Below are 25,934 nucleotides of genomic sequence, written 5' to 3'. Positions count from 1 at the left end.
CTTGTCTTTACAACAATACAATCATAAAATATTTTTACTATTTTTTAATAGAGAAAAGGACCCAAGAAAGCAAAGGTCAAAATGTGGTCCTGATGGTTATGTAAAACATTCTTAAAGAGAAATCACACACAAGAATAAATATTGAGGGTTTGACTTTTAAAAAACTTCAGTAATATTAGAATGGTATCACAATTATTATTTAACCAAACAATTCATTATTAACAAAAACTGTAAAGAAATACTACATTTATACAAATAATTAATAAGGATTTAAAGCAGGGTGGGCAACCTTTTCTCTGCCAAGGGCCATTTGGATATTTATAACATCACTAGAGGCCTGGTGCACAAAATTCTGCACTCGGTGAGGGTAGGGGGGTGTCCTTCAGCCTGGCCTGCGCACTCTCGCAGTCTGGGAGCCATTAGCCGAACATCCTTAGCACTGCCTCAAAGGGGGGAAAGGCTCCTACCACCACCACTGTGCTCACCAGCCATGAGCCTGGCTTCTGGCTGAGTGGCACTCCCCCTATGGGAGCGCACTGACCACCAGGGGGCAGCTCCTACATTGAGTGTCTGCCCTTCTTGGTCAGTGCACATCATAGGGGCCAATTGGTGCGCTGTCCATTCGATTTTCATATTAGCCTTTTATTATATAGGATTTGTACAAAATTATTAATTTAAAAATTAGCCTGCTATATTTGGTCAAACATTTAATTAGGTCACCCCCTACTGCCTTGGCAGGACCAGACCAAATACTTTTGCGGGCCTTACACGGCCCTCGGCTGGATGTTTCCCACCCCTGATTTAAAGGAAATAGGGAACCATGACTGTCAAGAAAGCAAAATTAAAAAGTGGAAGGAAAAAAAGAAAAAAGAAAAAGAAAGGGGGAAAAAATGAAGGACAAATAGAACCACCCTCATTATTTAAATTAGCAAAACTGAAAATAATGCCTAAGTAAATTGATAGATTTAGCATAATGTCAATTAAAATCACCAAAGGATAACTGAAATATTAAAGAATATACTAAGTATGTTGTCTAAATTTGAAAAATATAAAGAAATTAGCATGTGTCTAAACCTATTGATACTGGGTTTTTTAAAAAGACAAAAGAGTTTTTTAAAACTATTAGTACATCTTAAATATATGTGGACAATTTGATGAACCTTAAGAGCATTAATGCTAAGTGAAATGAATCAGCAGACAAATACTATATGATCTCACTAATATGTGGAATATAACTAACAGAAATGGAGATCAGAGGTACAAACTTCTAGTTATAAAACAAATAAGTTTTGAGGATGTATTATATAGCATGATGAGTATAGTTACAATATTATATTGTATATCTGATAGTTGCTAAGAGTGTTGATCTTAGAAGTTCTCATCACAAGAAAAAACAGAAATATGAATGTTTCTAGTACAATAATGTTAACATAAAGAAAAAAGAAATTGATCTCTTCATCTTTATTGTACTTCCTACAGAATTTCAAAAGAATTAGAAATGTATTTTTAACTAAAAAAATATGGATTATTTCTAGACAAATTAGTTTGTCTTTTCATGTCAAGCAACTAACCAAATTATCATAAAAAATATCTATAACATGAAGAACATCAGAGTAAAGATAAAAAGAAAACCAGAGTGAAAGCTCAGGTACTGAAACTGAAATGCTAGATAAAAGTTTTATCTTCAAAATATACAGGGATGGGGCTAGGTTGATACTCCTCAACAAACTCACAAAATATGACTTTAATCAAAAAGAAGCAGAGGTGTATCCATTTAACTATGTGCCAGGTATTATTATAAATATTATAGTGTTTATAAAAATATATGTTTACACTACAGTGTTTATAAATATATATACATATATGCACTACACATACATAGTATGTATATGCACTGTTTATAATAGTACCTGGCACATACTCAAAACAAGCCCTCTGTGAAGAAGATAACTTTTTCATTTTGTTACAAACTAGAAAGGTAAGTTACTTACCCAATATAAATAGTTAGGATTTGAACCCAGGCAGTCTCACCCCAAATCCATGCTCTCAACCACTAAGCTAACTTGCTTCTTTTCCTCTGTATAACAAAAATTCATGAACCTTTCATTCTATAAATCTAAGTCTACTAAATAAATATAAATTACTATTTTAAAAGGCAAGACAAGTAAAAATAGTTTGGGTATAGTGCTTTAAGGATTCAGAGAGCCATAATATGATTTTCAGTAAAGGGGGTAAGGAAAAGCTTTGTTGAAGAAATGATATCTATATTGGGTCTGTAAGGATATGAGACACAAAGATAGCAAGTGGTAGAAGAAAATATTCATATTGAAGGAAGAGAATGACCAACACCACCAAACTAAGGTTGAAAAGCTTAAGTTGAAAAGAATGGTGCAGATGGAAGTGAACAGAAATGCCACAAATCTAGGCATGGTAAAGAATATCTCAAGTAAGCGGGGGAGAGGGGTAATAGAAATACAGAAAAAGAAATAGATATGTATGTAGCACAAAGTAGCTACTTAAATTTCAAAATATTAAGAAACTTACAATGTCAGGAAAAACAAGACTTCATATACTAAAAATAAATACAATAAAGGGCATGGATAAGGCCAGCTCTGGAAGCCACATTTTTGGGAACTTGGCAGAGAGCGCCCAGTAGGGGCCTAAAAAAGCTAAAGTGAAGGGGTAACAAGGACTTGAAGACAAACTGCTCCCAACTGATTTGGACAAGTTCAGATTTTAACTAAGGAGACTTTATAACACCAACATTCTGAGGGATATTATGGAGGCAGATTTTCAGAGTTGGGTAACAAAATAAATGTGGCAAGGACTAAGGTTTTAAGTGCAAATACAAGAATAATTTTTTCATTAACAGAAAGTAAGTTTATCTTTTTATTTTATTTTATTTTTTTAATCAATCTTTATTGTTCATATTATTACAAAGGTTCCTCATTTCTTCCCCCCTCCTCCAGGGAAAGTAAGTTTAAAGATAAAAGAGACACAAGGTCAGGTTTACAAATGGCAAGATTAAGGCTTATACAGCATGACTATATAAGAAACTGTGACCCAGTGCACGGATTCGTGCAATTGAAAGGAAATTAATTAATTTCAGATTCAGAGGCACGCTGTGCCAATAGTTGGTCTTCAGATACATTCTGGCATTGTGTGAGAATGGTGCCAACAAGAACTTCATATGTATTGTGCAGGCACAAGTCAACGTTTATTTTTAAATTGCCAGTGCACATCATATGTACTGGCTGGTTGGTTGGATGGACAGTTGGTAACTTAGCCTTTGATATCTTAATACATAAAAAGCCAGGAGCCATCATGACAGAAACAACTGGACGGACAACCAAATAGCAGGTTGTGTAGGACAACAAGGCTGGCAGGGAGGTTAGGGAGGGACGACCAAACGACTGAACAGCAGGCTGCATGGGGCAACCAGGCTGGCAGTGAGGGCAATTGGGAATTGGGGGCAACCAGGCCAGCAGGGGGGGCAGTTGGGGGCGACCAGGTGACGGGGCCAGTTCGGTACGACCAGGCTGGTGGGGGGGAGGGGGGGAAGTCCAGACCAGCAAGGGGGGAGGCAGTTGGGGGCGACCAGGCAGGCAAGAGGGGCAGTGAGGAATGACCAGGCCAGAGGATAGGGAGAGTTGGGGGTAACCAGGCCAACAGAGAGGTAATTTGGAGTGACTAGGTCGGTGGGTGGGGGGAGTTGGGGGTGACCAGGCCAGCAGGGAGTTCAGTTAGGGTGACCAGGCCAGCAAAGGAGAGCTGTTAGAGGCGACCATGCCAGCAAAGGGGGACAGTTAGGCAGGTAGGGAGATGAATAGTTAAAAGCCAGCAGTCTTGGATTGTGAGAGGGATCCCAGATTACAGAGGGTGTAGCTTGGCTGAGGGACCACCCTCCCCACCCCCTCATGCACCAATTTCATGCACCGGGCCTCTAGTATATAGATAATGCTGAGTCCATAGAACTAGTGATTGCGTACAAAATTAGAGATGAAAATACACCTTTCCTGAAAGTTGTCAGATTTTAAAAGAAAAAAATATTAGGAAAGAAAACGATGCTAAAACATAAATCAAAAAGAGTTTAGGAAACTATATTTAGAAGGGAAAGAACAACAGCCAAAAGAAGGTACATCACAGATTAAGATCATCAGAATCAAGTATAATACAATAGTGCTCCCTAATATTTTTCACATGAAAGTACATGAATAAGACAACATGTTTGGGGAAAGCTGCTAATACCTAGACATGATTAGCCCAGGAATAAGAAATCATTAATATGTGCACCAGTTAATCTGCTCACTGAACTGCCTAAAAGTTGTGTTTCCCAAAAGCCCATATGCCAAAAAGTTTAAGATTCTACTTCCCTTAAGTACCTCTTTCAGTAGTCATTGGTCAGTTCGGTGGTAGCATGTTGCAGATGTGACAAAAAAAAAGAACTCAGAAATGACCATCAAACTTTGTAACTAAGAAATCCCTAACTACTTGAAAAATCAAATGAAAAAAAGCTAGATTTCAGGAGGAAAGAGTGATTAATTAAAGTGGCAACATTCTTACCAGTCGTGCTACTCTAGTTGGTTATAAGAAGTAACCTAAATAGGACGATTCTTCAAATCCTTCTAGAAAAAACATTCTCTTTTAAAATAAATTATAACTGTAATATGTTCCACCTTTTACCTTTATTGTATTCATATTAATAAAAAGGAAAATGAATAAAAGTTGTTTGAAATTTTGCAATACTTACCCAGTACGAGACTGACCGACTTTATCACAAATATCCAAAATGAGACCCCAATCTTCAGCAGTATTCATCTCACTAGTTGCTTTCTCTGTATATTATAAAAAGAAATTACAGAAGTAGTATTTTTTAAAAATCTTTAAGGGGTAAATCATCAAATTGTAGTATAATCAAGTATCAACAACAAATCATAATAATTGCCAGCAGTCTGATTAATGAGATGTTCAAGCCCATCTTCAAAAAGAAGGGTACCTTTATTACCTATCACAATTATTGTATTTTCCCCATTCACATTTCAGTTACTTTTACTTTGTATAAAATACATGCCACTGGTTTTTTTTAAAATAAAAATATACAGCTCTATCTCTCTCTACAGATATCAAGATAAAAAGAAGAAATTATTTCATTATCAAATAATTCTTAGCTTTATTTGCCAGTCAAGGAACATAGGCAAATCTCTATAAAATGTTTCAGGGAATTAAATTAATTATTTAGTTTTCGTTTTGGGTTCTGATAAGAAAAAATTGAACAAAAGAAAAATAAGCTTTAACCGAGTATTTCCCTTAAGTAAAAACTTGACAAATTAAAGATATCAAGAGAGGGAAAACATTAGAAGCAATAATAGTAACAATACCTCAAAAGCTATATAACAATGTAGAAGACCAAGAAAGGTGGGTCGTATACTGGCAGTAAGAAAAAAAAAATGTAAGAACCAGCCTGTTTTATACCACTGAATTCTCAGAAAATTCAAATATTGGTAGCAAAAGGAAGTCTGAAATTGAGAGTGAAGAATAAAGAAGATTTAAAGTTAAATGTAGCCAAAACAGATTTGGTTCAATGGATAGGATAGAGCATCGCCTGTGGACTGAAAGGTCCCGGGTTCGATTCCGGTCAAGGGCATGTACCTTAGTTGCGGGCACATTCCCAGTAGGGGGTGTGCAAGAAGCAGCTGATTGATGATTCTCCCTCATCGATCTTTCTAACTCTCTATCCCTCTCTCTTCCTCTCTGTAAAAAAATCAATAAAATATATTTTAAAATAAATAAATAAAGTTAAATGTAAATGGGTTAAGGGTTAATGCTGTTTCAAAAGTACTTTGCCTTTCTTACTCAAGGGCTTCAGCAACCACTTCTCCTCAACCTAAAAAAAAATGAGTGAAGGTTTGTTCTCTGGAGGTAAAGCAAAGATTTTCTAGGCAAGGAGATACCAGACAGTTGAGACACAGGTATCAACTTTTGGTTTCCTGTCAAACATGTAAAGGAGTCACTCCATTCTAACAAGTAAAGCACAAAAAAAGTGAATAATAAACAACTTTTCATATATCCCTCAAAGGTGAAACCACAGAGCAAATTGTTCCCCCCCAAATTAGAAACACAGACAGGTATTGTAGATACACAGAATCACAATTTAGAGCAGAAACATCACCAGAAACCACTAGTGGCATGGAAATTTACACTGTATCAAATTGCTGGGAGCTAAGTGTGTACAAGTCTAAGCGCCAAACTCCAGAGGTACACAGTCATAGGGAAGCCCCCACACTTTTTTTTTTGTGTGTGAGTTTCGTAAGAGAAAATTTTCTTTGTTTTTCCAGCAGAGGAAGAACAGCAATTATTCTGAAAGACACCGGAGCATTCCCTTCTTAGTAAGACCCACTACTCTCAAGAGAAACTATTTACCAGCACCTAACCAACTAGGGTTTTATTAGATATTAACCCACCTGGGAAGGGAAATAACCAAACTCCAGCCCACTCTGGCCACCCTGTTCCCCTTGAGGGGTACAGGAGATACTGATAAGCATGTGAAAAATTCACACTCCAGTGGCAGAGGTTCACTACAAGACTGACACCAAATCACATGAACACAGAATGCTTTCCCACTGACACCTTACCACTGGGGCACTAAGGTTGAAATTCATTTTATCTAGTACAGTATGTCTAACTTTCATTAATGCACACTTATAAAGCAAAAAAGTCTGAAAAGACGAAGCAAACATCAGAACCGGACTCAGACATGGCGGGAATGTTGGAATTATCAGACCAGGAAAGTTTTAAACTATGATTAATATGTTACAAGTCCTAAAGGAAAAATGAGACAGTATGCAAGAACAAATGGGCAATGTAAGCAGAGATGAAAATTCTAAAAAAGAGATGAAAATTCTAAAAAAGAGCCGAGACTGGTTTGGCTCAGTGGTAGAGTGTCGGCCTGCGGACTGAAAAGTCCCAGGTTCGATTCTGGTCAAGGACATGTGCCTTGGTTGTGGGCACGTCCCTGGTGGGGGATGTGCAGGAGGTGGCTAATCGATGATTCTGGCTCTCTATCTCTCTCCCTTCCTCTCTGTAAAAAATCAATAAAATATATTTTTTTAAAAGAAAATTCTAAAAAAGAATCAAAAAAAAAAAATACTAGAGCTGAACAACAGAATAAAATTAAGAATGCCATTGCATTGATAAGCTCTATAATAGACTGGACATGACTGAGAAAAGAATCTCTAAACTTGCAAATATGTGAATAGAAACTTCCAAAACTGAAAAGCAAAGAGGAAAAAAGGTGACTGAAAAAAACTGAAACAGATTATCCAAGAATTCTGGGAAATTACAATAGGTGCAATACAGAGGGAAAAGAAAAAAGAAAAAAAAAAAAAAAAAGAAAAAAAAAACACAGAAGAAATATTTGAAACAATGATCCAGATCTTCCCCAAATTACAATAGAAGCCAAACTACAGGTCCTTGAAGAACTGAGGAAACAAAAAACAATAAATGTCAAAATAACAATACCTAAGCATAACATATTCAAACTGCAAAAGATTGAAGATAAAGAATATAGAGAAAAAGACAGCAGAAGAAAAAAAAATAAAACACAACACTGTACCTATATAGGAATAAACAGAAGAATGACATCTGATATCTCAGAAACCATGCAAACAGGAGAGGAACGGAGTAAAATGGCTATGTTGAGAGAAAACCACTAACCTAGGATTATGTACCCTGGGAAATTATTCATCAAAAGAAAAGGAGAGCCCTAGCTGGTTTGGCTCAGTGGATAGGTCATCAGCCAGCAGATTGAAGGGTCCCAGGTTTGATTCCAGTCAGGGGCACATGCCTGGGTTGTGGGCTTGACCCCACTAGGGGGCGTGCAGGAGGAGCCGTTCAATGATTATTCCCTGTCATCATTGATTGTTTCTCTCCCCTCACCTTCCTCTCTGAAATCAATAAAAAATAAATAAATAAATAAATAAATTAAAAAGGTTTAAAGATGAGAGAAATAAAAGACTTTCTCAAACAAAAACCATTGAGGAAATTTATTATCAACAGAGTGGCCTGTGCAAGAAATGATAAAAGAAGTTCTTCAAAGGGAGTGGTAAATGATAATGTGTGTGTGTGTGTGTATGTGTGTGTGCACGCACACATGCAAACATTTGTGTATAAGTGAAATGAAAATGAATACTATTCAGAAAAAAAGGGAACTACTTCAAAATTACAAAGAACATCCACAAAAATCTAATATGTTTAATGGTGAGAAACAAAGTTTTACTGAAAGAGTTAAAGAGAATAAAACGGGGCAGAGAAAACGTATTGTGCTTAGCAAATATCTTGCAGAAAGCTTACAGCCAAGCACCACATAGCTAAATAACCAGAAGACACCTGGCTTTGGGAGGAACCAGGACAGACCAGACCCTTAGCAAAAATTAATAAAAACCTGCCTCTCCCTTCAGTCTCTGCTGGTTCCTTTTTCAGACTCAGTCCACCTGCATCCAGGTGCCTAAAAAACAGCTTCTTTTGATACATTATGGCCTCATGTCATAGGTGCACAACCACAGCCTATTCTGAACCTTTCATTTACCACTGTGGTAAGGCTATCCCCTATCACCACACCTTTTCTCCGTCATATGGGAAATCCTAGCTAATACAAAAAAGACAAGAAAATAATACAAAATGTACTGAGATAAAGAGAGAAATAAAACTGTCTTTATTCACAAGTAACATAATTATCTACATGGAAAACCCAAAAGAATATTTTTGTTGTTGTTGTTGAAAAAGAAGGAAAAAAAATGCTGGAACTAATAAGTGATCATAGCAAGATTGCAGGATACAAGGTTAATGAATATACAAAAGCCAATTGCTGGGAGGGTAAGCCAGATGTTTAAGGATATAAACTTGCAACAAGAAGTAAATAAGCCATAGAAATCTAACGCACAGTATAATGAAAATAGACAACAATATTATAGTATAACCACCAACCTTACTAAATTAACATGTTAGACACCTTAAATTTACATAATGTTACTTGTCAACTATATTCACTAAAAACAAGACAACTACTTTTCTATATAAACCAGAAATGAACAAGTGGAATTTTAAGTTAAAAACACAATGCCATTTCGCATTACATTAGCAATTTTTTAAAATGCAATACTTAAGTATAAATCTAACAAAATATATACAGGGCCTATATAAGGAAAACTACAAAACCCTGATGATAAAAGAAATCAAAGAAATGGAGAGTTATTCCATGTTCACTGATAGAAGACTCAATATTGTCAAGATTTCAAAACGGATCATAGGTCTAAATTTAAAACAGCCTAAAAAATTCCTAGAGCCTGGCCGATGTGGCTCAGTTGGCTGGATGTTATCCCATGCACCAAAAGGTTGCCGGATTCGATCCCTGGTCAGGGCCAAACCCAGTTTGCAGGCTCTATCCCCATTAGGGGGCATGCAGGAGGCAGCTCATCAATGTTTCACTCTTACATCAATGTTTCTCTCTCTCCCTTTCCCTTCCTCTTTCTCTAAAAATCAATAAAAACTTAAAAAAAAAAATCCTAAAAGATAACACAGGATAAAGTATAGCTAAGTGGTCTGCAAACTCATTAGAGCCAAATATCAACAGTACAATGATTGAAATTTCTTTTGAGAGCCAAATTTTTAAAACTAAAACTTCTTCTAATGCCACTTCTTCAAAATAGACTCGCCCAGGACATGGTATTTTGTGGAAGAGCCACACTCACGGGGCCAAAGAGCCACATGTGGCTCACAAACTGCAGTTTGCCAACCACTGGTCTAAATGACCAGAGTCTGGCAATGACTTTTTAGATCAAAAACCAAAGACATGATCCATGAAGGAAATAACTGATATGAACTTCATTAAAATTTTAAAATGTCTGAAAAACTCTATAAAGAAAATGAAACAAGAAGCCACAGGCTGGGAAAAATTATTTGCCAAACACATCTGATAAAGGACTGTGACCCAAATAATACAAAGAATTCTCTAAACTTAGTAATAAGAAAACAATCCAATCACTAGTAAAGAAACAGGGAAAAGACCTGAATAGGCACTTCACCAAAGAAGATCCACAGATATCAAATAAATATATGAAAAGATGCTCCACATCATATGAGAATTAGAGAATTACAAATTAAAACAATAGGAAGATATCATTATATACCTATCAGAATGGCCAAAATCCAAAACACTAACATCAGCATATACTGGTGAGAATACAGAGGAATGGAAATTCCACTCATTGCTGGTGAAAATGCAAAATGGTACAGACACTTTGGAAGATATTTTGACAATTTCTTACAAAACTAAACATACTCTTACCATACATCTTGGTATTTAATCAAAGGAGCTGAAAAATGTCCATACAAAAACCTGCACATGGATATTTTTGGCAGTTTTATTCATATATAGGCCCGCTGCATGAAATTCGTGCACAGGGGGAGAAGGGGTATCCCTCAGCCCAGCCTGCACGGTCTCCAATCTAGGAACCCCAAGGGATGCCAGACTGCCTTCTAACATCCAGAACTTCTGGCTCCCAACTGCTCACCTGCCTGCCTGATTGCCCCTAACTGCTTCTGCCTGCTAGTCTGGTCATTCTCTAACCACTCCCCGTCATCCTGATCAATGCTTACCTGCTCCCCTGCTGGCCTGGTCACCCCCAACTGCCCTCCCCTGCAGGCCTGGTCCCTCCCATCTGCCCTCCCCAGCTGGCTATCTTGTGGCAACCATCTTGTATCCACATGAGAGTGGCCATCTTGTGTGTTAGAGTGACGCTCAATTTGTATATTACCCTTTTATTATATAGGATTACCAAAACTTGGGAGCAACCAAGATATCCTTCAGTAGGTAAATAGGTAAAATTGTGGTAATATCAGGGCAATGAAATATTACTTAATGGTAAAAGGAAATGAGCTATCAAGCCAAGAAAAGATAAATTTTAAATACAAACTATAATTAAAAGAAGCTAATCTGCAAAGGTTACATTGTGCATCTTTCTAACTATATGACATTCTTAAAAAGGCAAAACTAGATCTGGGGGGGAGATAATAGATCAACGGAAGGACTTTTATACATGCATATAAGTACAACCAATAGACACAAAACTCTGGGAAGGGAGGGGATGTGTGAGAGGGAGGGAGGGGGGCAAAAAAAATCAATAAAATATATTAAAAAAATAAATAATAAATAATAAATAAAATAAATAAATAAAAGGCAAAACTATAAAGACACTAAAAAAGGATCAGAGGTTGCTAGGGGTTAAGGGGAGAGTGAGAAGAATAAGTGGAGCACAGAGTATCCGTAGGACAATTAAACTACTCTGTATATTATAATGTTGACTACATGTCATTATACAGTCCTTTCTCCAAGCCTAAGTGTGAACATTAGTATAAGCTATGGACTTTGAATATGATGATGAATGTTGGTAGGTTCACAAATGTAACAAATGTACCACCCTCTATATTCTTTATCTATCTGTTGCAGGACATTGATAGTGGTGGAGGCTGTGTGCAAGAGCAGACTTTTAGGGGGGGAAAAGAGAGAGAGAGAGAGAGACTCTATAGCAGCGGTTCTCAAACTGTCGGTCGCAACCCCTTCGGGGCTCGAACACCCTTTCACAGGGGTTGTCTAAGACCATCGGAAAACACAGATATTTATTTTACGATTCATAACAGTAGCAAAATTACAGTTATGAAGTAGCAATGAAAATAATTTTATAGTTGGGGGTCACCTCAACATGAGGAACTGTATTAAAGGGTCACGGCATTAGGAAGGTTGAGAACCACTGCTCTATAGCCAGTATGTAAAAATGGTTTGGTAGAGGGAAAGGAAGAAAACAAGAGAAACTAACTCTATTCTGAAAATTAAGGGGGTTACTTATAAACCCAATGTTGATACAGCATTTAATCTTGTTCAGCAGGGGCCACTGATAACAGATTCAAATTTATCTGTTGCTATCCAAGCTTCAACAATATATTGTAAATCCGTTGAAAATAATAACAATTTCTGCTCTGGGTGTTTCTTTCAATATCCATGCTTTCAGTCCCTGTGCTCAATAAATACTAAATCTAATCACAGACTGCAGTATGTAATTTAACCTAGATATGAATAACTGGAAAGGCACAAAGGAAGGCCAAATAATATAGGAATGTCATTGTACAGCTTTGCCAGAAAGCTGAAGTTTAACACTCCCCACGTCTATTTCCCACAGATTGCTGGGAGTATAGATCCATGCCCAGTCAAGTCTGGATAACATAGGGAGGGTAGTTATCTGTCAATAACACCTGGGAACAGGTCATTGGCCAGAATAGGCATGGCCACTGCAAGCACAGAAAGATATGAGATATTTAATCTCCTAAACAAAGGAGTTTGCTCTCTTGGCTCCTGGTCTACAGGAGTGACTACAACTAGCCTCGTGCTGTACTGGACCCAATTCCAACATGGAAAGGAAACTTTGGATACTGGTTTTGCTTCTAGCTCTACTGAATTCCCAAATGCACAACTTCCATGACTGGATTATGGGGAAGGGGTCTTTGGAAACCCAAGGATGTAATTCCATGAAAATAAAGCTTTTACCACATCTCACCCTCCAGCGGTATGCTTATTCAAGCAGTACCCAAGAACCGCACTCCCACTAGCAAACGAGGGCCATCCACGCATTTCTTCAATAATCCCTCAGGCTCAATAAGTCACTATATAACTCACAGAAGTCAGGAAAGCACTTGCAATTAGTTTTATTAGAAAAGATACAAATCTGAACCAGGACATAAGGGCTAGCTCTGGGAGGGTCCCAAATACAAAGAAAGCTTCTGAGCCCTCAGGATGCATCACCCTCCTGACACATCAATGTGTCACTGTAGTAGGCAGACAGGCATGAGCAAAGTAGGAACAATAAAATGTAACCAAGATGGAAAGGCCCAGGTACCTAGCAACTGGGAAAACAAAGACTTCTCCCTGAGAATTACCCTTCTTCTCCTGGCATATGTTTGGTCATGCAGTTTAGACCCCTTGGCCTTTCTTATGATTGGTTAAGTGGTAAATAACCCGGTTATTTAGCATAATGGATTGATGGACAGTGACTAGCCTGATGCTACATCAAACCCAGCTCTGCCACAGAATGGAAACTCTGGACACTAGTTTTGCTTCTAGTTCCAGTCCTATGTGACCCTTCTCTGACCTTTCTTCTCCTAGCACATTGCTAGTCATGTAGTGAAATCCCTAGAGGAAGAACAAAGGGGCTGGAGAACAACTTCATGTGACTCCCATACAACCCTGGCATGACCACTCCCTTAAGCATTAAGCCCTCAGGACAATGAGGTTCTAGCCTAAATAAAATAATCTTGGGAACAAAGCCATGAGCCTGTTGCCCACCCAGACAGTTTTAGTCAAACTAGAAATAGCATTCAGGCCTCAGTTCTGGTTTAGCTCCAAGCTCAGAAAACCAGCAAAACCAAACAGGGGGATACCACGGTTGACATCAAGACCAGATGCAATGACTCCCCTAGTGCCAACCAATCAGTGGACATCACTGAACAGGAAAGGACACAACTGAAAAGCTGATGAATATTCTACTGAGATCCTCCCCTAAAATCCCCACCCTTAAGAGGGCCCAGTGCCCTCTTTCTCTCTCCCCTGCCTCATCCTCCCTCTCCCCATCTCTCTCTTTCCCTCCTCCTTTCCCTCTAATGCCCTTCTCTATGTCCCCCAAGCCCCATCTGTGCCTTCTTACTTTAGGCATGCCTCTTTCTTTCTCCTAAGCTCCAAGAGCCCTTCTTTTGCCTCTGTAACTTGTTTACTGAGTCCATGGAGCCCAGCTGGTTCACTTCTACCTCAGTAACTTTCTAAGTAAACTAGAGGCTGGGTGCACAAATTAGTGCACCAGTGAGATCCCTCAACCTGGCCTGCGCCCTCTGGCAATCTGGAACCCCTTGGACAGCTCCTGCATTGAGCATCTGCCTCTTGGTGGTCAGACTGCATCATAGTGACTGGTCATCCGGTCGCTTAGGCTTTTATATATATTTTTGCTTGTACTGGAATCTGAATTCTTTCTTAACAAGACCTCAAGTACTGAGATTGCTGAATCAAGGCCCAATTGATACCACTGTAAATAATCTGGTTACTTACCATAATAGACTGATAAATTCTGACTAGCCCAGTGGTAGGCAAACTCATTAGTCAACAGAGCCAAATATCAACAGTATAATGATTGAAAGTTCTTTTGAGAGCCAAGTTTTTTAAACTTAAACTTCTTCCAATGCCACTTCTTCAAAACAGAATCACCCAGGCCATGGTATTTTGTGGAAGAGCCACACTCAAGGGGCCAAAGAGCCGCATGTGGCTCGCGACCTGCAGTTTGCCAACCACTAGACTAGCCTAAGGCCACACCAGACCCAGCTCCACCATGGAACAGAAACTCCGGATGCTGGCTTTGCTTCCAGTTCCGATCAATCCACAGCATCCCCTCTTCCAGAACTTGTTGAAGGGAAATACCCAGGGATGTAATTCCAGGCCATTAAAATTCACTCATTCTCCCATGGGAATCTTAGAAAATTCTTTTTCTCAAGATATCGCAAGGACCCAACCCCAAGAACCCACTGGAGAAAGGGATCCACCGGTGGACACCCCATTTCTCAGATAATAATACAATTGCTGATAACATTCTGGTGCAGTTTTGCCACTAACATCACCAACCAGGAAGCTCAACTGAGCTTTTGTTTCCATAGTTTTATGGGAGTGTCCTCACTAAGGTATGACTTAACATCTCCTGAAATCCTATTTCCAATCCCTTCCCTGCTCTCTGGCAAGGCTGCTATCATAAGACTCAAAGCCCAATAAAATTTATTTCAAATTTATATGTAAAAATGTACATTTGTTTAACAGGCTGTGACACACATATTTACTAAACAATTGAAAACTTTACAATATCTTGTACGTATTTAAGATACTTTTAATATCCTTGCATTTAAATGAAAATGGTTTCTTTTTAATATTACAGTAAACCACTCTACCCCCAATTATAAAGATATATTTATGTTACTTTATTACATGCTTAATGATAGTACCTGTGAGCTCAGATTTCTTTTGAATAAAATTGATTGGAAACAAACAAACAAACAAAAAGTCTCAAAGTCTCAACTATCTGATCACAAGGTATTCCTTCTGGAGTGGCCAACCCACACGCTCAGTGTATCTAAACTAAGGTGTAGTGCCAGGAACCCACCATGAATAAGAAAGATGCTCCCCTCACTCAGGAAATTTCAAGGATTCAAAGGCTCCCTCCCAGGAAACAGATACAAAGACTATTCAATTTTCTTATTATTTAGCAATCTTATAATGAAAAAATCTTATCTTTTCTAATCTTATATAATAAAGATGTAATGTGCAAATGGTTGTTACACCATGAAGTGTATAATGACTGGATCACGGATCAGCAGGAAGGTGGGGCAGCAAGCTATGGGGGAAGGGGAGAGCAGGGAGTCGGAGGGAGCTACAGGAGAGTGGCAGAGAGCCACAGGAGAGGGCAGGGCAGCAAGCTATGAGGGGGGACAGGGGAGCTACAGGAAGGTGGGACAGTGGGCAGAGAACTACTGAAGGGTGGCAGCAAGCTACTGGCGCACAGATTCATGCATAGGGGTACTAGTATATGTCTATGTAAAGCAACTCCAAATGGAATTGTTCTAATTGAGGAGTCTCATAGCCCTACCCCATTGACCCTCAACCCCTCTGAAGCCCAAAAAGAACAATATCCCACAGGCTAACATTTACTACTTCTTAGAAAAGGAAAGCAAGTTATTTACTTTGATCTGTAGTGCCTTTAAATAATTAATTCATCATCCTACTCACTGGTAGCCACGCAGACTTTTTTAAAAGCATACTGCATTTTTTCAAAAAAGAACACACTTAAATCATAAAACCCATCACTTTATTTAAAGCATAAAGACTATGCTTATTGAAACTTAATATTAAAAAGGTAATAACTAGAAATGACAGAATTATGCCTGATCAAATATAAATTACCTATTATCATAACTGTGATCTTACTGTTCCCGAATTAGGTCATATCCAGGAGTGTCTAGTATAGTCATTAAATGATGATATTCGGAACACTCATGAACTACCTTCGTTCTTTTCCTATGAATAAACAGTATCAGTATCCAACTCAAACATACATATACAGATAGACCAGAAATGCAACCCATTCAGAGCTCTAAAACCATTCAGAATTCTTCTCAGTTATAAAACAAATATTTTTTAAACCAAAAGAATATAAATTACTCGTAGCAGTTCAACGTGGTTTTGTGAATAACAAATGAAGTCAAAACTATTTACTCTCTAAGACCCTCAAAACAGGGTTTGTATGAAAAGGAAAAGTGACAACAAAAACAGACTTGCTTCTAAAGAATTCAAAACTTCTAAATGATCCCATTTCATCCTCAGATTATCCTTACAAAAATACTCAATAAGAGATTGATCAATTTGCCCAGCAATACTCAGAAAATAACATAAATAGCCTCATTTAAATTTCAATAGCCTCAATGGATTGGAGAACTTTTTTCAGATAAGCAGATTCTTTTGACTTCAACATTTATGACTGTCAAAAGATTTAGGGAGGTGACAAATGCTTATATGAAAAAGACTTGTCATTCAATCAGCTTAGAGATGCTCTTCAAAAAAATGATCAATGGAGAAAGCAAGTCTTAAATTGCCCTCTTTTTGGGATTATGGAAATCAATTTTTCAAAAACGTCTCATCTAATTCCCTATACCTCCTGACCACTGGGAATCATAACTATGAAGAAAAGCAATCTGAAGCTCTACTAATCAGAAAGAAGTAGGCATCAAAAGATAAATGAAACCTTAAAAGCATTAGAAAGAATAGAATACAGGAAAGAGAAAACAGGAAAAGAAGAAACAATGAGAATAATTTCTTAACCCAGTGGATAGCAGACCTTTAATACATTGGTATGCTGAATTTTACCCCAGTATCTTCTTTTTCCCCCCTGAATATCTTTTGGCAGCAACTGGTTCCACCCCTTAGAATCCGAGTAGTTTCCACAGATAGAATAATTATTCCTAACTTTATAAAGGAGCTAAAATGTAACTGTTGATTATTATATGCCAGGTAATGTGCCGTTTTACATGCCAAGGCCCCTTAAACTAACCCTCATAAGGACTAATTAAGAAAAGGGTTGCCAGGACAGAGGATCCACACCTGAAAAAACAGTAATATAAAGCCAACAAGGAAAGAACTATCTAGGGGTGTTGAACTCAATCAGAGAAGGGGCCAAAATCTAAAATCCAGCCTAAATCGCGGGCCGAATGGTTTACTGAACAGTCATAAACTGTCATTGTGATGGAAACGCAGCGGAGTGCAGTGATGACAGCGCGGTGCGGGCCACATTGCAAGGCCTGGCGGGACGGATTTGGCCCACGGGCCTTGTGTTTGACACATGTGATCTATACCTTGAGGAAAAATAGTGGAAGGTGAGGCTGATGAGGTAAAAAGGAGCCAATCTATTAGGAAGATAAAGCATACAGACCACAGCAACACCAGAATCCGTGAGGGCATATTCAGTGTGCCTGCCACACAGAAGACAATATACTTTTTGTTTAGAATGTGGATAATTACAACTACAGAAGTTAAGAACAACCTGCAGATTCTTTTTTTTTATTTATAATTTTTCTTTTTTTAATATATTTTATTGATTTTTTACAGAGAGGAAGGGAGAGAGATAGAGAGTTAAAAACATCCATGATAGAGAGTCATCCATCAGCTGCCTCTTGCACACCCCCTACTGGGGATGTGCCCTCAACCAAGGTACATGCCCTTGACCAGAATCGAACCTGGGACCCTTCAGTCCCCAAGCCGACGCTCTATCCATTGAGCCAAACCGGTCTCGGCCAACCTGCAGATTCTTGACGTATGTACCTGACTAAGTAAATTAAGGAACCAATTCATCAGAACAGAAAGGCACACTAGAAAAGTTTTAAAGTATGATTTTGAGCATGCAGATTCCAAGATATTTGAAGCATATTGAACTCCAGTAAAGAGAAGGTCGGTGTTTTCTAAGTATTCCTCATAACTCCATGAGGTAAATATTTTTATCCCTATTTATATAAGTTGAAAATGAACTCAGGGGGTTCTATACTTGCCTAAGTCCATACTTTGCCCACTTACTAAGAGCAAATGCTTCAGCTGCAATTTAAACCCAAAGCCATATAGATCAATGGAACAGAACACAGAACCCAGAAATAGACCCAAGACATTACAGTCAATTAACATTTGACAAAGGAGGCAAGAGCATACAATGGAGTGAAGAAAGTCTCTTCAATAAATAGTGTTAGGAAAATTGGACACATACGTGCAAAGAAATGAAACTAGATCACCAACATACACCATACACAACAATAAACTCAAAACAACAATGAGGTATCACCTCACACTTGTCAGAATGACTACCATCAACAGATCAACAAATGACAAGTGCTGGTGAGGATGTGGAGAAAAAAGAACCCCAGTACACTACTGGTGGGAATGCAAACTGGTGCAACCATTATGGAAAACAGTATGGAGTTTCCTCAAAAAATTACATATGGAACTGCCATTTAACCTAGTGATCCCACTTCTAGGAATACATCCTAAGAAACCTGAAGCACCAATCAGAAAGAATGTATGCACCCCTATGTTCATAGCAGCACAATTTACAACAGCTAAGATCTGAAAACAGCCCAAGTAAGTGCCCATCAGTAGCTGAGTGGATAGAAAAGCTGTGGTTTACACCATGGAGTACTATGCAGCTGTAAAAAAAGAAGGATCTCTTTGAGATAGCATGGAGGGACCTGGAGAGTATCATGCTAAGTGAAATAAGCCAGTCAGAGAAAGGCAAGTATCACATGATTGCACTCATATGTGGAATCTAAGTAAAAATAAACTGAACAACATAGTGGATCCAGAGACACTGAAGCATGGAACAGAGTGCAGAATCTCAGAGGGAAGGTGGGGGAGGGTGGGTGGAGGAGCCGCTGATGGATGGTAGATCAACCAAAAACCTGGTATGCATATATGTATAACCCATATACCCATAACACAGACAATAGGATGCTGAAGGTCTGGGGCGGGGGGGGGGGGGGGGGGGGGGGGGGGGAGGATGGGAGTTAAGGGGGGTAGGGAGGGGAGTAAAGCAAAAGCAACATATGCAATACTTTCAACAATAAAGAATTAAAAAATCAAAAACAAAAACCCAAAGCCCAAGGTCCTTCCATTACACCATATTGTAAGAGAAAGGGACATTAATATTTATGAAGATTATTCTGGCTGTGGTTTATGACAGAGTGGACAAAGGAAAAACATGTCCAACTGTAGGATATGAACTAGTAGTCCAAAATAATCTGACTAGTAATGCAAATGTACTATTATAAAAATGAAACTTTATGATTTAGCAGAGGCAAGGAAATGATTCAAAATGCCTCTTGGGTTTCAAGTCAAAATAACTAGAACCAGACTAGGAAAGGTGTTCAATTTTCTGATAGATTTATTTAGGTGATAACACTAAATAGAAATACAAGACTAGTGCCTGGCCAGTATGGCTCAGTGGTTGAGGAGCAACCTATGAACCAAGAAGATACCAGTTGGATTCCTAATCAGGGCACATGCCCAGGGTTTCCAGCTTCATCCTGGCAGGAGGCATACAAAAGGCAGCCAATCAATTAACACTTATGTTTCTAATGTCTATCCCTCTCTCCCTTTCTCTAAAATCAATTAAAACACACACACACACACACACACACACACATTTAGAAATATAAAACTGCAGATTTATGATAAATAGTTATTGAGTGCTTACTATGTTCGGTCCCTAAGGTACTGGGGATAGAAATGAAAAGTCCTTAGAAGAGGATAAAGGGGGAATTAATGGCAATACATGGATGCTGGAAACAGATCATTGTCTCACTGATTAGAAAGGTGTGGACAAGGAACCTGGAAGACTGGTCAATCTTGAAGCTCTGAAAGGTCAGAGCAAACCACTCCCTATCTATTGAGAGAATGGTAGCTGAAGCAACTTCCACACCAAATAATCCTGTAAATCCTTACTGATAAGATAACCTGCCTGCCTGTTACTAGAATTGCCTGCCTAAAGGCAATGGGTATATCCCAAACCTGAATAAAAGCAAAGCGTAGTCCTCCCACTGGAGTTGGGCTTCCCCCTGACCCCCAATATTCCCAAATTAATATTTTTCTAGTCTCTTTCATTTGTGTGCAGCCTTCTCCAGAGCCAGAACCCTGAACTCTGAACCATGCAGGACGTGAAAGGGCTTCCCACACATGGAGGCTTGACAGATGATGAACTACAGAGTTGTATACCTGAAACCTATATAATTTTATTAAACAATGTCACCTCAATAACTTCAATAAAAAGATTTAAAAAAAATTCTTACCCTTATAGGGTTTATAATTCCATTCAATCAATCAAGGTAGTTGCATATTGCAAAATAATAAACAGATGGAAAAAAGGAAACAGTGAGTTGGTAAAGATGAATATTTTTTTACAGAAGGTAGTTAGAGAAAGCCTCTGTTAGAAACTGTTTTGAACAGTCTAGAATGATGTGATCGAAGACCTTCAAATACCTGAGGGAAAGCAAATAGCACAAGATGAATACAAAGGCAGTAATGAGCTTAGAGTATTCAGACTCAAGAGGCTTGGATGAAAGTGTCTGATGATTAAAATCACATCAGATACAGGGAGGAGTCAGATTGTGCACCATAAGGAATTGCACTTCCTTGTAAATGGGATGGGAAGCTACTGGAGAATGCTGAGCAGGTGACATTATCTGTCATTTTTCAAAGATCACTGAGCTTTGTAGATGAGAACTGATTATAGGGGTAAGAGTGGTAGCAAAGAAAGCCTAATAAAATGTTTTTGCCATAGTCCATGAAAAAAGTCATGATTTAAAAAAGAGTTGCCCAGCTGGTGTAGCTCAGGGGTTGAACATCGACCTATGAACCAGGAGGTCATGGTTTGATTCCTGGTCAAGGTACCTGCCTGGGTTGTGGGCTTAACCCTGGTGTGGGGGGTGCAGGAGGCAGCCACTCAATGGTTCTCTCTCATCACTGATGTTTCTCTCTCTCTCTCCCCCTCTCTGTTTCTGAAATCAATAAAAATATATTTAAAAAAATAGTTTTAAAAAAGAGCCAAAATATTGTCCTGATAGAATGGATATGGAATGTGAAAGAAAATGAAGAATCAATGATGACTCTTAGACAACAGAGATGAGTGACAGGAAATATCAATGATGCCATCTACTGAAATAGGTAATGATGAAGGAATGAGTAGAACTATTACTATCTCTATATTACATATTAAAGAAATCTGAGGTACAGTGTATCTAAGCAACTAGACCAAAGTCACACTGTTGGTAAGCATCAAACTTGGGAAATAAATTCAAACAGTGTAGCTCCAGTATCTGAATTCTTAAAGCTAAGCTAAACTGCCTCCTAAGATTCTAAGGAGTTCTAGAGTTTGAAAGAAGTTCTAGATCTGAGTTCCAGGTTCAGTTAAGCATTTGGAAGTCACAAAAATGATAAGCCAAGAAAGTCTTAAAAAAGACTTAAAGCAGAAAATCAGAAAAAGTTTGATGGACTGGAAACCAGCTGAACAAAGTATGTAAGAGAGGAATGCTAAGAGATCAACAACAACAAAAATGGACTAGGTATTGATTGTTGACTATTGAATTTGGCAAGACGGAAGTCACCAGGGACTTTGAAAAAAAAGCTTGATGGAATGAGTTATATTTATAATTCAATAGTTGAACTTCACAAGAAATACTATCCAAAATGAGATCCACTTATTCAAAACCTGTTTCCTGAATGTTTATTAGTATCAGACACACTACATGCTGGGAATATCATAGTAAAAAAAAATAAAAAAAATTCCTGTCCTCATGGAGCTTACATTCTGATAACATGTCTAGACATTTCTTCAAGGGAAAAGCTATTGCCAGTATTTTGCTTCTTTATACGAAATATTACATCACATAAATCAGCTCATGAATTTCTGATTCATCGTATCAGTTTCTGAATAAAGCAGAAGATAATTTTAAGTACAAATGTATACTAATGTTAAATAGTAAATATTCTATCAAGTGATTTAGTGAGAGGACTTTAATACCACTGATTACTCATTGTTAAATATATTCTACATGCTATATTCTACATGCTATCCTAGTAAAATATTTAACATAGAAGTCTATAGGGCTCTGTCCAAGGATTATTTACTGGGAGTCTCTGACAAGTCTTTTTAGATAACTTTTCACGATATTTTGATATATGGATCACAAGAAGAGAAAATCATCCAAATGCCCAAACCTGACTAACTTTAAAAAGTAAGCTTCTCTGGAGCAAAACAATGTTCCTATACTCAAGTAACTTACTATCTAGCAAGCTCATGTGACACATTCTCAATTCAACAAATATTAAGCACCTATTACGTAATTAAATAATTTAGGAGCATAAACAAGGATGCCAAATAATTTGGTAAAGATAAACGGTGTAGCAGGAGTTTTGAAAAGAGTAGAGATCAGATTATGGTAAGTTAGAACAGTTCTCAACTGGGAGCTATTTTGTGGGCCTGAGGGACATTTAGCAATTTTTGGAAATTTTTTAAATCATGACTGGGGAAGGGAGGTGCGTGCCACTGGGTATTTGTCGGGGACGTGCGCGTGCACACACATGCCCCAAAGACATTTATCTGGTTCAAACCATCTACTGTTGCTATAAAAAACCGTAGGATAGAGTAATGAAGAAAAAATTCCTGAGTTGGCTTTTAACCATGAGGACAGGTAGAAAGGTAGAAGAAATAAAAGATGCAAACATATAAAAGCAAGAAGGAGCCTGCTTTGAACTGGCTTCTGTAGGTACTGAGAAAGGTTTTGACATTAAGAAATTTATCTGAATGCAATGAAAATGTGCATTAAAAGTCAGTAGGATATAAAAGTGATTGGTTAATTGGAAGCAAGATTATATAAAAACTAGACAAAGGTACTGGAAACGAAAGAAGCAGTTATTAAGAAATTGTTTTACTTTAATCATTTGCCCTAGAAATTAATGTAATAATTTGTAAAAGTACTTATAAGTACCTCAATTTCTTATGTCACTGGACAGTGTCCTGTAAAAAGTGTGTGCTAAGTGCTTACTAAATTAAATGCAATTTTCCAATTAATTATTTACAAGTATTATTGGTGAACTCTAAAGTTCCACCCACTGTATTTAGGACATTCATTTAAACTTGAACAACAACAAAAAAAAAAAAAAAAAGAAAGAAAGAAAGAAAGAAAGGCCATCATTTAGGTGACTACTATATATAAAGGCACTGCAGTAGGCACTTACACATATTATTTAAAGTAACCATGAAGATAATGTGTTTGTCTCTCTTTAAGGATGAGGACACGGGGGCTCAAAGAGCTAACGTAACTTGCCCTTGATTTCACTCAGCTAGAAATGGCAGATATAAGATTTAAAACCCTGATCCAGTCTTACCCCAAATCTCCAAGCTTCAGTGATACCCTGTGAGGAAGGGGTAAAAAGGCAAAACCTGACACCCACCATTCACAATTAAAACTATAGAAGCAGCTCCCACTCATAGCCGTGCTTACATTTCTTTACTACAATAATTGCAGTCAAATTACCCCAAAATTCTCTCCTCGCAAACTCAAACTCCAGTCGTCAATACCCTTAAGCCTGAAAGATAAACAAAAGCTAACCTGTAACCTGTAGAATCGGTATGATCAGTACCTACTGCCAATGACTCAGGGAGGTTAAAAGGGGGGGGGGGGGGGAATAGGAGGAGGGTGGGGCATTTAAAATTCAAAACAAATCGACAGTTTTCAGACTCAAGGTCCTCGCCTACACTTCTTCAAGTAGAGAGACCTCCTCTGAGCCAGGCAGCTCAGGTCCTCCATTCGGCCTCAGCTGTGGCCAGGAATGCCACTCGGGGCGAGGACTCGCAGTCCCCCCCAGGGCCGAGCCGCCCCTCCCAGCCCTGGCAGCTCGCTTCTCCCAGCAGCTCGGTCCCAGCTCCAGATGCTGCACCAGCTGTTCCTCCCGGGCTCTCCGCGGCAACCCTTCGGGCCATTCTCTCCAAGCACCACAGTCCCAGCTCAAGGCCCATGTCGCGGGCTCTCTGAGTCCCATTTCTTCCAAAGAGGATGCGCCAAACCCTCAACCTCCTCCGAGCTCTTAAGGTTGGAGCCTCGTGTTAAGGGGAACAGCCTGGCCTGGCCCAGGGGTCCGGGACGCCGCAGAGAGCGGGGGCACAGTCCGGGGGGGGCGGTGCTCGGGGGGCGGCAAGAGCACTTACCAACATCTTGGTCGAAGGGATTAGTGGCAAAGAGAGGCATCTCCGCTGCGTGCCGAGGTGTCCGCAGGGACTCCCCGTCGACAGCACGGGAGTCAGGGTGCGACGGAGGAAGGAGGACTCCTCAGGCAGAAACAGCGACTGACACGGACTCTACACACGACGGGCTACCCACCCACCGAACCCCAGCAACGCCGCTGGCGGCAGCGGCGACAGCGGCGGCCCAGGCTAAGGAGCCCAGAATGGCCCCCGCGTGGAGCCTGTCGGGAATTTGGGTGACCTCAGCGCTGCCTGATCAGAACCTGCCCAGAAACGGCCCGTCCAAAACAGGTCCAACCAAAGCGTCCCCTCCACCCGACTCCTCTTTTGCGTCATCAAACTGGAGAGTGGCAATAATGCCTGCGTTTTCTTCTTTTGCCTTGGCTGGCAGTCTGCGGGGGAACGGGGTCCTCCAGGCGCGCGGAAGCCGACTAACAATCCCCGGAGTGATTGGGCCGGGATGGCTGGGAAAGAATAAGGGTCGCGTAGGTGTTGAGCGAGACCCCTCTCACCCGGTTCTGTTGGTGGTCCTAGTTTTGTAGCTCCCTGAGGAGGGGGAAGGGGACGCCTTCATTTGGAGTCAACAACGTAGAAAGGCTAGGAGTAATTTGCTTGCCTGAGGTGACAAGCTTGCCTGGATGGAGTCATGTGAGCCTGACGGCTTGGCTGGCCTCCCTGAAGAGGGGAGTGTCGGGGCGCTCCCCAGGGAGGGCTGAGGTCTCCCTGGCTCTTTCCCCAGAGTCCCTGAAGGCCCGGCTCCGGAGTCCGCGGAAAACGCCTCTAGTTGGGCGTTGCTTGGTACTGACTAACTGTGCAGTCACTAAGCAACTGTGTTGGTTGGAAAATAAGTTTAATAACCCAAGAATGTACCCCCCTAAACCGAGCAAAAAAAAAAAACAAAACTGAAAAACGGAACTGGAAATTGATAAGTGATTCATAACCACTTATTTAGTCATGTTATTAATGTTTATTTAACAAATGTAGGCATTTTAAGGAGCATCTCCTAGATGTTGCATCCCATCTGGAACAAACAGCATCTAGCATCTAGCATAATGTAAATTATGCCCAAAAATAGAGCACTTCCAAATACAGCATGTAAACAAACATTTGCAAAGTGTCAACAATAGTATTAGTAGTGGTATACAAAGAGTGCTTACTAAACATCCATTAAGAATAAAGTACCATTCCTAAAAGTGAAAATGCGAATTAAAGCAGCATTTAGATACATTTTTGTCATTCAGACATAGGATAGAAAATGTGGGAAATCATACATCCACGCATTGAATTAAGTATAAATTAATAGTCTTTCTTTTTTTAATATATTTTATTAGTTTTTTACAGAGTAGAAGGGAGAGAGATAGAGAGCTAGAAATGTCAATGAGAGAGTAACATCAACCAGCTGCCTCTTGCACACCCCCTACTGGGGATGTGCCCACAACCAAGGTACATGCCCTTGACCAGAATCAAACCTGGGACCTTTCAGTCCTCAGACCAACGCTCTACCACTGAGCCAAACCGGCTTTGGCT

The 25,934-nt window shown here is 39.3% G+C and overlaps 1 protein-coding gene across 8 annotated transcripts in view; it reads right to left on the bottom strand.

Moving 5' to 3' along the window:
- STAM (signal transducing adaptor molecule) overlaps positions 1-24,659 on the bottom strand; it is a 79,336-nt gene extending 54,677 nt beyond the window's left edge. For 2 of the 8 annotated variants that reach the window (XM_036459325.2, XM_036459354.2), the window contains exons 1-2: positions 24,372-24,652; positions 4,751-4,835 (exon numbers count right to left, since the gene is read on the bottom strand). In XM_036459325.2, the coding sequence (XP_036315218.1) occupies positions 4,751-4,835; positions 24,372-24,411 (125 nt within the window). In that variant the 5' untranslated portion in view covers positions 24,412-24,652. Of the gene's footprint in view, positions 1-4,750; positions 4,836-24,371 lie in introns of those variants that run through there. The other 6 variants (XM_036459374.2, XM_045587888.1, XM_036459344.2 and 3 more) reach the window with 5 other exon arrangements.
- Positions 24,660-25,934: the final 1,275 nt, after the last annotated feature.

The sequence above is a fragment of the Pipistrellus kuhlii genome, unplaced genomic scaffold (assembly GCF_014108245.1).
Source record: "Pipistrellus kuhlii isolate mPipKuh1 unplaced genomic scaffold, mPipKuh1.p scaffold_m20_p_1, whole genome shotgun sequence".
NCBI lineage: Eukaryota > Metazoa > Chordata > Mammalia > Chiroptera > Vespertilionidae > Pipistrellus > Pipistrellus kuhlii.
This window is presented reverse-complemented; position numbering and strand designations above follow the sequence as displayed.